This window comes from Clinocottus analis, unplaced genomic scaffold (assembly GCF_023055335.1).
Source record: "Clinocottus analis isolate CAN_PGR_092001 unplaced genomic scaffold, fCliAna1.0.p SCAF_18, whole genome shotgun sequence".
Lineage (NCBI taxonomy): Eukaryota > Metazoa > Chordata > Actinopteri > Perciformes > Cottidae > Clinocottus > Clinocottus analis.
Window position 1 is genome coordinate 1,685,675 of NW_027175909.1, and position 11,515 is coordinate 1,697,189.

The 11,515-nt window shown below is 39.7% G+C and overlaps 1 protein-coding gene across 2 annotated transcripts in view; it reads right to left on the bottom strand.

Annotated features, from left to right (window-relative positions):
• cubn (cubilin (intrinsic factor-cobalamin receptor)) overlaps positions 1 to 7,710 on the bottom strand; it is a 63,395-nt gene extending 55,685 nt beyond the window's left edge. The window contains exons 1-10 of one of the 2 annotated variants that reach the window (XM_068581673.1): positions 7,513 to 7,710; positions 6,475 to 6,570; positions 6,163 to 6,201; positions 5,962 to 6,063; positions 5,411 to 5,514; positions 4,762 to 4,888; positions 4,215 to 4,383; positions 3,629 to 3,760; positions 2,446 to 2,541; positions 219 to 343 (exon numbers count right to left, since the gene is read on the bottom strand). In XM_068581673.1, coding sequence (XP_068437774.1) covers positions 219 to 343; positions 2,446 to 2,541; positions 3,629 to 3,760; positions 4,215 to 4,383; positions 4,762 to 4,888; positions 5,411 to 5,514; positions 5,962 to 6,063; positions 6,163 to 6,201; positions 6,475 to 6,570; positions 7,513 to 7,533 — 1,011 coding nt within the window. In that variant the 5' untranslated portion in view covers positions 7,534 to 7,710. Of the gene's footprint in view, positions 1 to 218; positions 344 to 2,445; positions 2,542 to 3,628; positions 3,761 to 4,214; positions 4,384 to 4,761; positions 4,889 to 5,410; positions 5,515 to 5,961; positions 6,064 to 6,162; positions 6,202 to 6,474; positions 6,571 to 7,512 lie in introns of those variants that run through there. The other variant, XM_068581674.1, reaches the window with a different exon arrangement.
• Positions 7,711 to 11,515: the final 3,805 nt, after the last annotated feature.

Sequence of the window (11,515 nt, forward strand, 5' to 3'; positions counted from 1 at the left end):
ACGTGCGCATGTGCGACGGCCAAGATTCTTGACGGTGTGTCAAAAACTTTTTGGCTGTTGCATTTCTCAAAATGGAATACAGATCTAATCTCAACATTGAGTATGAATTGAGAGTGGCCTGCTATACCGGTATAAAAGGACTTGTAAAAGAAAGCAGGCTCATTGCAGCCACTAATACTAATAAAATGTGATGGCTCACATATCTGCAGCACACTCACCACACACTGTCCGTTGGCACAGGGGTTGTTGGTCTGACAGATGTTGCTCGTCTGGGTGCAACCAGTCGGTCCATAACCACTGCCAATGTAGCCTGGAGGACAGTTGCAAACAGGGAGGCTGGTGCCTGGTGGATGTGGGAGGGTGGAGTGAGGAGGAGAAGGATGCATGGTCATGTCCCACATTAACTGAACACTTTGTAAACTCATATTATATTATATTAAAATGTCTTCAAATCAGATAGAGTTAAGAGTGTGTCAGTCCTTTATTGAGAAGATATTTATTATTCCATTTTGTATTTTCTATTCATAATATTCTACTATAAACCATATATATATATATATATATATATATATATATATATATATATATATATATATATATATATATATATGTGTGTGTGTGTGTGTGTGTGTGTGTATATACATATATATATATATATATATATATATATATATATATATATATATATATATATATATATATATATATATATATTTATATTTATAGATAGATAGATAGATAGATAGATAGATAGATAGATAGATTAGGTCTGGGGAAGGTTGAAAAATGTACCTGATTAATCACCTGTTGTTTCCTCAATTAATTATGATTAATCGCGATTAATTCAAATTCAATAATCCGTGACCATTAACATGCGCTGTGATTGGTCAGTCATCGAACCTAGAATCTGGCCGGCTATGAGGGCCGGCCTAAGGTGGGATCCTGACCCTTTTCCCACAGAGGTTTATATGCGTCAGGTGAGTGAAATGCCTACTTATGTTACTGTTTTCTTTTACATTTGCAGTCGTATTTAATCATAAACTAGCCACAGTGCTGCTGTTGCTGCTGCACCTGGGGGTGCTGGTGCTTCTACCCGCGGCTTCTCCTTGGCGCGGTGAGAGGTTGCTGCCGGTGCAGCTGTGCTGCAATGTCATGTCTGCACTGTGCAGGGGCAGTGTGGCGGTTTTGTTGACAGATTTGGTCAACATGCATTTTTGTTGACCTGACGGGTTGTGCTCTCCCCTTGCTGTGCTGACCGGTGCATTTCCTCCACTGTAGTGTGCCGCGACCGGCTCTATGTCGGCTTGGAGAGGCCCGGGCCGAAGGTGGCACGCCGGCTCTGGTCGCTTGCTTAAGAGAGCCTGTGCCGGGACCTCGCCGCTGCCCGGGGCCGTGGAATCAGTGCTTGGTGGGACTTCTCCCCCCGCCGGGGAGGGACGCGCCAGCTGCTCTGTTGACCGAGGTGCACTGTCCTTAGTGCCGTGTTGCGTCGCCAGGGTGGGGATCGGCCCACGTAAAGGCCGTCAGGGGCCTGCAGTGATGTCGGAAACCCACCCGTCGGTCAACAGGAGCGTCTCTTTTTTCTTTCTTTCTTTCTCGCTTGACCTCCCTCGATGCTTGTGGTCGTGCAGTGTGGCTCCACGGGATGGGTGTCTGCTGTAGTCTGCGGTCTGGGACACTTTTTTCCCCCAGTCAGCCCGTGATGTGGACTATATGGCACTCATTGAAGGCCTAGGTCTGAATCGCACGGCCCGCCACTGATATAAATGAGTGTATAAATGAGAGTACGAGTGTTTTTTTTCTCAATATAACGAACAATTAAATGCTGCATTTAATGAATGAATAAATGAATATATACTTTATTAATCCTCAAGAGGAATTTTATAAACATATCAATATTCTAAACATTAAAAAGCTAAAAGCTCACCATGAGTAGAATCATTTGGCAACATACGGTTAATTCTGCTCAATTTACAAAAACACATTTAACTTCACTGTGATCTGCTTTCTGATACAATGCAGAAGATAGTGGTGGTATGAGCGCCTGAAGGTTGACCAACAATGGCTCCATTGAAAACTGTTCCAACATTAGTAGAAGAGCCACCTCTATTTTCTTCCTCTAAAGTGACATATTACTTATATAACTTAATATAAACAAAACACATACAGCTTTGTTGTAGAGATGGGGTTGTGGCCCTGTGCACATCCCAAAAAATGCATTTTTTTTTTACCCTTGCACACATAAGTCATCTTTTTGTTGTAGCTGTTTTATATTCGAAGACCCTCCTGCCCTACCTTCAGCCAATCTAGAAAAAGCGTGACTCACCTTTTCTGATGCCTTGACTGATTATCTTTAATCAGTTTAACCTCAAATCATTTTCCCAGTGGAAGTCTTTATTTTTTCACAAGACACAATATTGCAATCTTGTATATGTGTGTTTTTACCTGGGCTGAAGGAGCAAGTGGCTAACGGGTGACAGCCTCCATTGTTGGTAGCGCAGAGATTGGTCTGGGTGCATGTTCTCCCATCCCCCTCGTAGCCTGCACAAAAGCCAGACTGGTCTTTAAAAGCAGTTCGTCTCAAGTGACCTACAGTGTTTCTCCAGGTTTATTGTACGCCCCAAGCTCGCGGCGCCCATTATCAGACAAGAAAAGAGAGGAATAAGATAAGTAACATAATCTAAAGGATCTCCGGAACCACAACGTTGATTAACTTTACTTGGTTAAATTGTTGAAACTTACCTTTAAGTTTATGTATGTCATAATGTTTCACTAGATCGTAATTAAGTTAACTCTACAAAGTCAAATTTCAATAAAAGACACCTCTTCTGTATACCTACGAGCTTTTAGGAATCTAATAAAGCATTACGAATCCTTGTGTGTAGTATATTAGTACCTGAAAAAATCCCAATGTGGCCGGACTGTTTTTTTTCCCTCCCTTCGACTTTTATAACTGCGTCAGCTTCCGTGGTCGGGGGAAAGTTTCTTAGAACGCGTCACACTTTTAAGCGTAAAATGATGCACAGTTGGGTACCCAGCATGCCCCAGTCCGACCATGTTTTGGTAGGTTTTTGTTTAGCCTTCAAGCATGCATCTGGAAAAACTTGGCAGCCGCTTTTTTAAATATACTTGCTAACACAAGTATTACATTACATTTCGCTGACGCTTTTATCCAAAGCGACACACACCGACGTGGGTTAGCAGAGCCAGGGCACAAACCAATAACCCTATGATTGAAAGACTGAAATGCTAACCCCTGAGCAACAGTCGGGAAGAATGAAACACGAAGAAAATCTGATAATACAATAAAAAACTAATAAAGTTTGTGTTTTTTTTACATTTATATAAATTATTGGAATGTATTTGAAAATCCTTCTGTGTGCATTTGTAAATCAACTATATTTGTGAATTGTTCTGTGCGCATTTGTGAATCTTATAAGCCTGAACTAACCCCATAGCTGGGTGTCATTCCGCTCTATCAAGATGCTTGAGTCATCAAAGTCACATATGGGACTTTGTCGGTAGAAGGTCTTGACCTCCTGCACATGATGGATATCCAGATCATATACCGTCTCTGGAGGGTCACGCTGAATTCATAGCACGGTAGTTACATTGGTAACTCTCATACCTGGAGGGCAGGGACCACAGTGGAAGGAGCCCATTGTGTTTAGGCATTGCACCACAGGAGTGGAGGAGCAGCCTCCATTATCCATCAAACACTCGTCCACATCCTGACAGCTGTAGCCGTTTCCTTGCCAACCTGAAACATATTAGAGGGTATTACAGCCAACGTATTGAGATTATAATCCACATTCAGACACACAGCTAAAGATACAGAGTGGCAATTCACAAATTCAAGTACAAATGAAACGTGGGATGTCCAAAAGTTTTAATATGATGAAACAAGAATCTGTGTCTTTGGTCGTATGCCTCTTTCTCATCAGTTCAATTTTCGTGCAAAGTGTCCTTGATGAGACACTGAACCTTTGTTTGGTCTGCAGACGCTTCACAGCAGTCCTAATGATTGTAATTAAGTTTTTCTCTGATGCCTTATGTTTACATTCCTCCCGATGCAAATAAAATACATTATAATTGTTCCTGCTTCAGCCCTATTTTCTAGATTTCACTCTACTTTGCAAAGACTTAAACTCACAAGAATCAGATAGCGAAGTCAAGTTCATGTAAAAAAAAAAAAAGCCAGTATGAGTTGTTACCAGCAGGACAGGCTCCGCAGTAAAAGGACCCCTGGGTGTTATAGCAGGGAACAGCAGGGTTGGTGCAGCATGGTTTGTTGGGTCGGTTACACTCATTAACATCAGACACACAGGACGGGTTCCCAGCTGGAGCGGCCCAGCCACTTTCACAAATGCATTGAAATTTAGGCTGGTTGTTGTGGGAAAAAGACACGAGTGTCATTCAAAATCATATCTACAGCAAAACACAACAAGATTAAATAATACTGAATGGTCAGAGCAGTGGTTCTCAACTACTATAAGTCATGTGTAAAGTGTCAGGTGTAAAGTGATATTATGTATATAAGCAGTCAATATGAAAATAAGGTCTGTATTCAACAAATGTTTACTGTAATGCTTCCTTGTGGAATGACAGTGATTGATTGACTGATTGATTGATTACTATATTTATCTGGGGTTTGTGACGTGGTGAGCTGTGACTCGGGAGTGACTCAACATGTCATGTTGGCGATGTTACTGAGAACCAACGCCGTCACCACTGTACTAGATTTGTTAAGTGACTGGTTACCTGTCCAGCTATAACCCGATCTGCATCAATACATTTGCCATGTACACAGAGGTCCTGTCCCGCATTCCTGCAATCATCATAACGCACCGTACAGAGAGTCCCGGACCATTCTGGAGAACAGGTACAACTGCATAGAAACAGATATAGAATTCAAATACCATAAAAGTAGCTGTATAGCAATACAATACTCAGCATAAAGCATTCGTGAAGGAGTACATACTCTGCATGTTAGATAATGTATGTGTTGTGACAAAGTGTGTGTGTGGCAACTTTTGACAAAATGTAAAATATAGTTAAGAACATTTTAATATGATATGATCTGATATGATCTAAAATGTTGTTTCCACAGACGGGACTGATCAGGGAACCAACAACTATCTACTGCCCTCTAGTGGGCTGATATGGTATAACAAAACTCTATTAGACTGTTGCAGTACCACACCTAGACAGACGGTCAAGCAGTTTCTCTAGGAAAGGCCGGTTGGCTCTTTTTTTAAAATGTTTTAGTTGTACCACACTGTGCTCATGTGAAGTACAGCTTTAGCCTTTTTTGTTGAGGAGCGTATGGGTGTCTATACATAATAGACTGCTACATATGAATTACATTACAGCCCATCAATATCAGTATGATGGGAAGCTTAAGACATACCTGAATGATCCAGGGCTGTTGACACAGGTTGCTCCATTCTGGCAACTCTGAAATGTTCCAGAATACACCTGACATTCATTCACATCTGTTGCACAGTTAAGACCCTGAAACACACACACACCAATAACACACACACACACACACACACACACACACACACACACACACACACACACACACACACAAGCGCATAAATATTTTTTTTTGTATTGTGCTTTATCAATTGATTTAGATTTTGTGTTTTTGTATTACTTATGTATGTATTTTTGACTGAATGTAAGAAGATGAATTTCTAGAAATTCAGCAATGATTATCTGGGCGCAACCGACTGGCATATGTTTCTGCTAAATCTGGTTTTAAGAGCATTTTTGTGTCTGCTTCTGCGCTCGACTTTTTTTTCTAATTTACATGTGTATCCACTTTTAGCTTTTCACGCTAAACTTTTCTGGACAAAGTATAACTTAGTCTGCTTTTGAGTATTTGGGATTTCAAGCAAAACTTGTTTCACTAGTAATAACCCCCCCAGAATGTACAAACAATATATAACTCACAGCCCAGTTGCTGGGACACAGACAGTAGTATGAGTTGAGTACGTTCAAACATGTTCCTCCATTCTGACAGGGATTGCTGGTGCAAGACAACTTTTGGATTGTCTGGAGGAGAAAAGAGGAGAAGAAAGGTAACATGATGTGTATGCTACAATCTTGAGTTTTAGCCTTTACAAACAAAAAGTTTGACTTTAAATATCTTACTGATTCAAGTGTAGTCACTTTATTCTGAAGTGTTGACACCTGGAAAACAAAGACAACACTATAGGAAAATTGTTGTATGGCATATGTGCAGTACATTCAGGACAAGAAAAATATATTTGTACAGATAAATTCTAAAGACCTTTTATTATAACCGCACAACAGTCGGTTGAATGACATCAAAATAAGTCCATCGAGACTAGTAACCACTAGTCTTGTTCAAATGTAATTTCTATCTGGATTTCATTGATTTAATAAAAATAAAAAAATAAACAATAAATGGTCATTCTATAAGAACAAGCTTTAGTGTCCTACCTTGGAATCGAGCTGGTTTAGTTTGTTGGTAATTTCAGGGGAAACTCCACCTCCATTAACCTTAATGTCAGTAATGTCTGCTTTGTTGGTTTTGATCTGAAAATCAGACAGATACAGACATCATAAAAGCTCAAGACAAAATAGTTCCTGAAGAAATTCTCCACATAAATTAAAGAAATGAGTTTAGTGTTGTATGGTTAACTGTTTTAAAACAAATTGTGAATTATTCTGTCAAATTATTTCCACGAATGCTAGATTTGTATTATTTCATCAAGGCTGGATTAATGTCTGTCCTCAGCAGCAAGCTGGATTTGAGTCCGTCTGAGTTGCAGCAGTTTCTTGTGAACCTCCATGATTTCATTGTATTTTGCACAAAATCCAACATAGTGGCATTAATGATAAGACCCAGATCTGGCCTCACTGCGGCCTTCGACCTGCAGCCGAAGCTCCTGTGGGAGGGGAAGAGGTCTGCTTTAGGCCGCAGCATCTCCTTCTCCATCTATTAGCAAAGCATCACCTCGCTGCCAAAATCAACACAAAATTAAATTTCCTCCTTCCTATCTTTAACACAGGTGATAGTCTGACTGAGCGCATAACTATTATCCTCAACATGCTGTTATACTGCTTAGTTCCTAGAAAACTTTATTGTATTCCTCCAAGATACTTAGCTAGTCCGAATAGAGAAAAGAGAGTGTCAGAAAGCTGAGCACAGGTGCCGATAAACTAATCTCCAGGTTCACTATGGTATCTATAAAGAGAGATTTAGCAATTATAATTTGGAACTTAGAAATGCAAGGCATCCTAACTAAAAACATGAAAGATACACACGCTTTATGTGCTACCATTGACAGGCGAACAAACCCTCCGGTGTCAATCAGTGCGTTTACATGCTGGCATTAATTCGAATCTTGCTTTAGTCGGACTATGCTCTCTTTCGGGGCAACTGCTGTTATCCGAATATACATGGCAGTGAATAAATCGAATCATTGGCCGAATGCATGTCATATCCGATACGACAGGTGGCGCTGTTTTCATTACATGTAGTGGTGATACAGCCATCTCCGCTTGACCTCTTCACTCTTCATAATGGAGAGAACCCCGCTAGCTTCGGTGGTTGTCGGGGAGCTGGCGCAGAGCAAACGGGGAACTAGCAGCAGCGCTGGCTGGCTACATCAGAGAGCTAGCGGAGACACCCACCGAAGGTCCTATCGGCTCGTAACCCGACTTTTACGTTTGTTTGTTTCTGCCGTCCGTGACAACTTATCGTCTCTTTCGACTTCCGGGTCACGACCTGGGAGGGAGGGAGGGAGGGGGCGGCGGGATCTTGAGCATGCGCACAAACGCATTGTCCAGTTCCGATCCGATTCAGCGTTTACATGCAGCGTTATTCGAATTATCAATCGAATCGAATCGAGTTATCCAGGGGTGTTAATCGGATCGTAGTCGGACCACAGTTATTCGAATAAAGGTGTTTACATGAACTGGATAATTCGATTTTAGTCGGACTAAGCCAGTTATTCGAATCCATGTAACCGCACTGAGTAACTGCTACGCTCCAGTCCAACTGAACATGCAATCAATTTGTCTACTTTTTTGCTGGCAAAATTCAGAACATTAGACAAGTACTTGGTGGCTCCACCCCAACCACTGATCTTTGGTCCTGTCCAAACTGCTGAATGTGCTTCCTAACTTGATAATCATTCATAGACTCATATGAGGAGCATTAGGCTTTGCGTTGTGTAAATGCTGATGAGAAATTTGTTACATATACAGCAGTTAATATTTTCTGATTGTTCTGCTAAGCTAATTACTTGACATTCAATTTTGCCATTTACCCCTTAATATAATAACATACTAAAGTCAAGATAAAGAGACATGGACTAATGTGCTACTGGTATCTAGTATACTGTATTAAACCACAACAGCAAAGGTAACCTATTTGGGGCAGCAGTTGCATGGTAACTATACCCCATCACTGTAGGGCTAATGTATTCCATCACATGACGTGTGCACGTTTGTTCGTAAAGATAAGTGTAAACTTACCTGACTCAGAAGCTGAGTGAGATCCTCATTATCCACTTTTACCCGACCTGATCCTGACGTCTGGAAGCGGATTTCTTTACTGTTGCTGGTTGTAAAGACAAGGTGACCATCATCGGACAGCATTCGAGGCCTACAGATGTGGTGATAGATTTAGTACAGAGCAGTTGAATTTAGTTCAACCAGAGTTACGACCATAGAATAAGTTTAGGGTACAAAAATATAACGCGATCAGGAATCCCACTGTGAAGGTCTAGTGGAAGGGGCAGCGGGATAATGTCTTCCCGTGGAACCTGCTTTCTACTAGTCACCTCCTGCTGTATCCACGAGTATGTGTATCTATGTTTCCCTTACGTCCCTGAGACGTGCCATGTGAAGCAACATCTGTTTCTGATGGCAGCTTGAGCTGATCACAGCTGGATCAGCTTTAGAGACACTTATCATCACTGTAATAATATTAATTAAGACAGTTATCATCGCTGTATTACTATTAATAAATACACAGTTATCATCACTATAACCCGGGGCAATATTCAGATTGATTGTGGGACTATCAAGCTTGTCATTTGGAAGACATTGAGTTGCTGCTGTATTAGCCGATCTTCCCTTTACAGTTATTATCAATACTAATACAGACACAGTAATCACCACTGTAGTAATACTAATACAAACACAGTTGTCCTCATTGTCATAATACTAATAGAGACACAGTAATCGTCACTGTATTAATACTATTACAGACACAGATGTTAGCCGATCTGGACGCACTCCCTTTACATTTGCGTGCAGACATTGGAATGATTGTTCTTTTTTCTATCTTTATAAATTAGACCTATTGGTACACATACATCTACTTAACCATGCAAATGTTTTATTATTAGACTTGTGTGGTTCTGAACACTAAGGATTTCAAGAATGTTAGGTTAATGAGATTTATTGCATGTTTTCTTTAGGGGGTTTTGTGTGTAATAGCAGGGCATTTATAATAATGCTTCCTTGTTGAAATAATAATTCTGGATATAAATTGTTTGACAAATTGCTCCTGGTTTGCTGCCTGTTCTTTATCTTACTGAAGAGTTTAAGTGTATTCCAAATAGGGCTATATCCCTGTTATACAATGGTCAATTGAAGCAATGATCACTTGCAAAAAAGTGGGATAAAGAACTCCGTCCTAAAGTGAAATTAGCGCAATGTTCATGAAAAGGCATACATTACATACACAAAGCATATAATTGGTATACTAATGAATATTAATGATGCTGCTCTCAAAAACATTATTATCTGCATAATTTGATGAGCCTAAAATGAAAAAGAAAATATTACAAAGTAATTTTTTATATCAACTATCTGTTTTTCAATTTTATAACTTAACAATATGTTTGCTGAGTAATGTTGGTGAAGGTCATCATTTCTGATTCATTTCTATACGTCAGTTTTATTCGATACAAAGCACAACTCACTGGTCATTGCCAACGCTCCTCTTGTGTGGTCTCGTTGCTGTGTCCCTCGGCTCTCCCTGTAATCCCACCATAAGGAGGATGAGCATGAAGAACAGCCATGAGAGCTGCTGTGTGGCAGCCATGAGAGATGTGTTGCCTGAACACTCCAAACTACTTTACTGGGGTTTGATGTGCAGCCACACTCTAATGCTCATACAAAGACTTTGACCTTACAGTACAACCATAAAGAGCCTCTCCATTGGCCAAAGCTGGCTAACTTTGTTATTGTGTGAGAATGCCTCTCACATGATTATAGCCGATGAATAACCTGCTGCTTGGGATGGAATGTGCCGATGTCAGAAGGGAAGACGAATATAAATCCAAATTAGCTTCATAAAATGTATTTACCATATTTATGAGAGGCGGAAGTTGTAATTGGAGAATCTTCCCTTGAACACGTGATTTATGATAAATTACAATCAAAGTAATAGTCATCAGTATTGATTTGGAAACCTATCATTTTCTTTGTCAACTGTGAAATTCTCAAAAATACTATTCTTAGTATTATTCTTCATCATGCAGTATTTACAGGTCAATATTACTGTTAGTATATTCTTTTAGTATGTATTATAACAACTATTACGTGTCGGATTTAGAAAGTTGAGTTGTGCACATTCAGGCTTCACTGCTCGTAATCTAAGATAATAAACATGACAAGTTTTACGTAACGTAAAAAGTGCTTTTAATGCATTTTTATGTTTTATTAAGTGTGGCTTCAGCCGCATGGGGTCAGAGACCCCATGCTGGAAGCACACTTCATGTTCTCCTGCGGGCTTATTAGTTGGAATGCTTCGAGCATTCCAACTATTGTTCTTCGAATCTTTAAAAAACTTATTATTCTATTTCTTCCGTACGTATTTTGGACCTCTTCAGCTCCTTCATATTTTCAGCTACAGAAAAAAGTTCAATTATTCAAATATTCAGCTTCTTAAGCACACGTGTGCAACTTCCTTTTCAAATTTCAGACTTTTCAAATTTTTAAATTATTAAACTTTTTATGATTTTTTTTAAAATGGGACCCAATGGGGAAATCTTCAAATCATCTTCAACTTCAAACGTTTGCAGGTTCTTCATACGTTCAGCTAGAGACACAATTTCAAATTTCAAATGTTGACAAAACGTTCAGCTATTATTCTACGCTTTTACATTTTTCATATTTTTTCAAATATTTAAATTATTAAACTTTTTATAAAAATAAAAATGAATGGTTTCCAATGAAAAACGTTTTAAAACTTCTTCAGCTCCAAAAGCCTAAGGCTCTGCCATGCTTTCAGCTAGAGACACCATTCCAAGTTTAAAATGTTGCCAAAACTTTCAGCTATTACCGCATATCTCCACTTATTGATATATTTTATACTGTCATAATTGTCAGCGTTTTAGTTTTATGTTTTTTTGCCGCCTTTTCTCTCTTTTGCATGAGTGTGTGTTGCGGAGCTCAGTGCACGTGATGTCATACTTAGAGGGCAGACCCACGTCAGATCTTGAAGATTTTTTTTTTAAAA